The sequence below is a fragment of the Cricetulus griseus genome, chromosome 7, assembly GCF_003668045.3.
Source record: "Cricetulus griseus strain 17A/GY chromosome 7, alternate assembly CriGri-PICRH-1.0, whole genome shotgun sequence".
NCBI classification, from domain to species: domain Eukaryota; kingdom Metazoa; phylum Chordata; class Mammalia; order Rodentia; family Cricetidae; genus Cricetulus; species Cricetulus griseus.
The window spans coordinates 96,828,821-96,830,485 of NC_048600.1; the positions used below are offsets into that span (position 1 = coordinate 96,828,821).

Consider the following 1,665-nt stretch of genomic DNA (forward strand, 5'->3'; position numbering starts at 1 on the left):
TTGAACCTAGGTCCTCTGGAAGAGTAGCCAGTGTTCTTAACTTGTGAGCCATTCCTCCAACCCTTGCCCTCTTTTCTTTATCAAATGTTATTTGTAGTCACTGAGGTCAGCTTCAGGCCTTTCACACACTTCTCAGTTTTCAGATCACTGGAGCTGCATTGTCACAGACAAGTTCCCCCTCTGTGACAAAGCTAGCTGTGTTGCTTTGAACCAGAACAGAAAAAAATAAAAGTTTTGTGTATTAATAAAAACAAATGCTTAGAGCCTCCTAGGTGGTCAGTGTGGAAGACTGAAGAAAGTGGCAGCAGGTCTGTGGTCATGAGATTTGCTTTAGGCTTTTTATGCACTTCTGAACCTTCTGATCCCTGGGGTTGGCACAGACCTGGTTCCTCTTCTTGGTGACAAAGCTGAAGAAAAAGGAGAAGAAAGATTACAGAGGTCTCTAGTAAATAGGGAAGGGGAGCCCCATCCTCTGGAACCTCCAATTTTCCACTCAACAATCTGTTCTTTCTAGGAGACGGCTCAAGCCACCTCCTCTCTGAGGTCCTCTCTAGGTCTATGAGATTCCCTAATGTCTCTTGGAGTAACATGGACACCCTGAAGTATCCTCACTATCACTTGTCAGGATCCAAGGACGGGGCTTTCTTGGATACCTATTCAGTCTTTTAACGTCCTGGAGGCTCCCTCACTCCCAATACACAGTGAGTGAATTTGACACTTACATGATGCCTGGCTTGATGCAAGTACCACTGGTGGGGAAATAATATACAAAATTTGAACACTTGATCCGTGAGATATAGGAGAAGCAGCAGTCCAAAGGCTCTGCAAAGCCTGTAGAGAGAGAAAGGGTCACTCAAGGGCCAAATCTTTGCTCTCAAGAGTGCTCTGTGTGTGTGTGTGTGTGTGTGTGTCCCATAGCAGATGAGAAGGCCCAGGACTCTGGGGATGCTTTCTCCCCACCCTGCACTCATTATCATCTCCCTTCACACCCTCTAATGGGGGTAAGGTGGATCATAGCAGGGCTGGGAGCATGTCCATAGAAGGGAAGCCATGCACAGTCACCAATAGGAAACATCTGCTCCAAGTGGGCAGACTCAGTGCCTAGAGAAGGGAATACTGGAGGAAATACTCATGGCCCATCCTGATCTTCCTTGGGATGTTGCTGGAAATTCCTTAACATCCTTGGTGATTTCTGGAGAGCATCCTCAACCACTCTCATGACCTTGTTCTGTTCTGTCATCAGGGAGGATGGTGCTCTGGCACCATCTGCAACCATCTGGTGCCTCTCAATACAAGCTGTAATGAAATATTTACCCATGGGAAGCACTAGAGGTTCATCAAGTCCTTGCTTTGCCTTCAGGACCTCTTCTGTGTCTGATGCTGGAAGAAACAGTGCAGAGAGCAGCGTCAGCATCTTCGCTCACCATGCCCATTCTCACCTAGGCAGACAGGCCCCAGGGCTGGACCTTCATCACACACTTGGGTTCTAAGGTCTGCCTAGGCCCATCAGTCCCTTTTGGTGACATGAGACTTTTCTGGGATCACTCGAAAACATTCTGCTGACCCTGAAGCACTACAAGTGAAATACAAATGTAATATGGTAACATCAATGAAGTGTCTACATACGGGGTACACTCACAGTTTTTGTTACATTTCTGGAATCTT

General features: G+C 46.9%; 1 protein-coding gene across 1 annotated transcript; it reads right to left on the reverse strand.

Moving 5' to 3' along the window:
• Nucleotides 1-316: 316 nt before the first annotated feature.
• LOC100772379 (C-C motif chemokine 6-like) lies at nucleotides 317-1,414 on the reverse strand. The gene is made up of 3 exons (XM_035448136.1): nucleotides 1,315-1,414; nucleotides 723-831; nucleotides 317-407 (listed from the first exon to the last, which is right to left on the reverse strand). The coding sequence occupies exons 1-3, from the start codon at nucleotides 1,412-1,414 to the stop codon at nucleotides 317-319; spliced, it is 300 nt and encodes a 99-aa protein (XP_035304027.1).
• Nucleotides 1,415-1,665: the final 251 nt, after the last annotated feature.

Bases quoted from the DNA above. Each gene is read 5' to 3' on its own strand.
- LOC100772379 (XM_035448136.1), bottom strand. From the start codon at position 1,414: ATGCTGACGCTGCTCTCTGCACTGTTTCTTCCAGCATCAGACACAGAA. The intron at 832-1,314 runs GTAAATATTTCA...CTCTCTCTACAG, and splicing joins ACCTCTAGTGCTTCCCATGG to GCTTTGCAGAGCCTTTGGAC. The intron at 408-722 runs GTAAGTGTCAAA...CTTTTTCTTCAG, and splicing joins TGCATCAAGCCAGGCATCAT to CTTTGTCACCAAGAAGAGGA.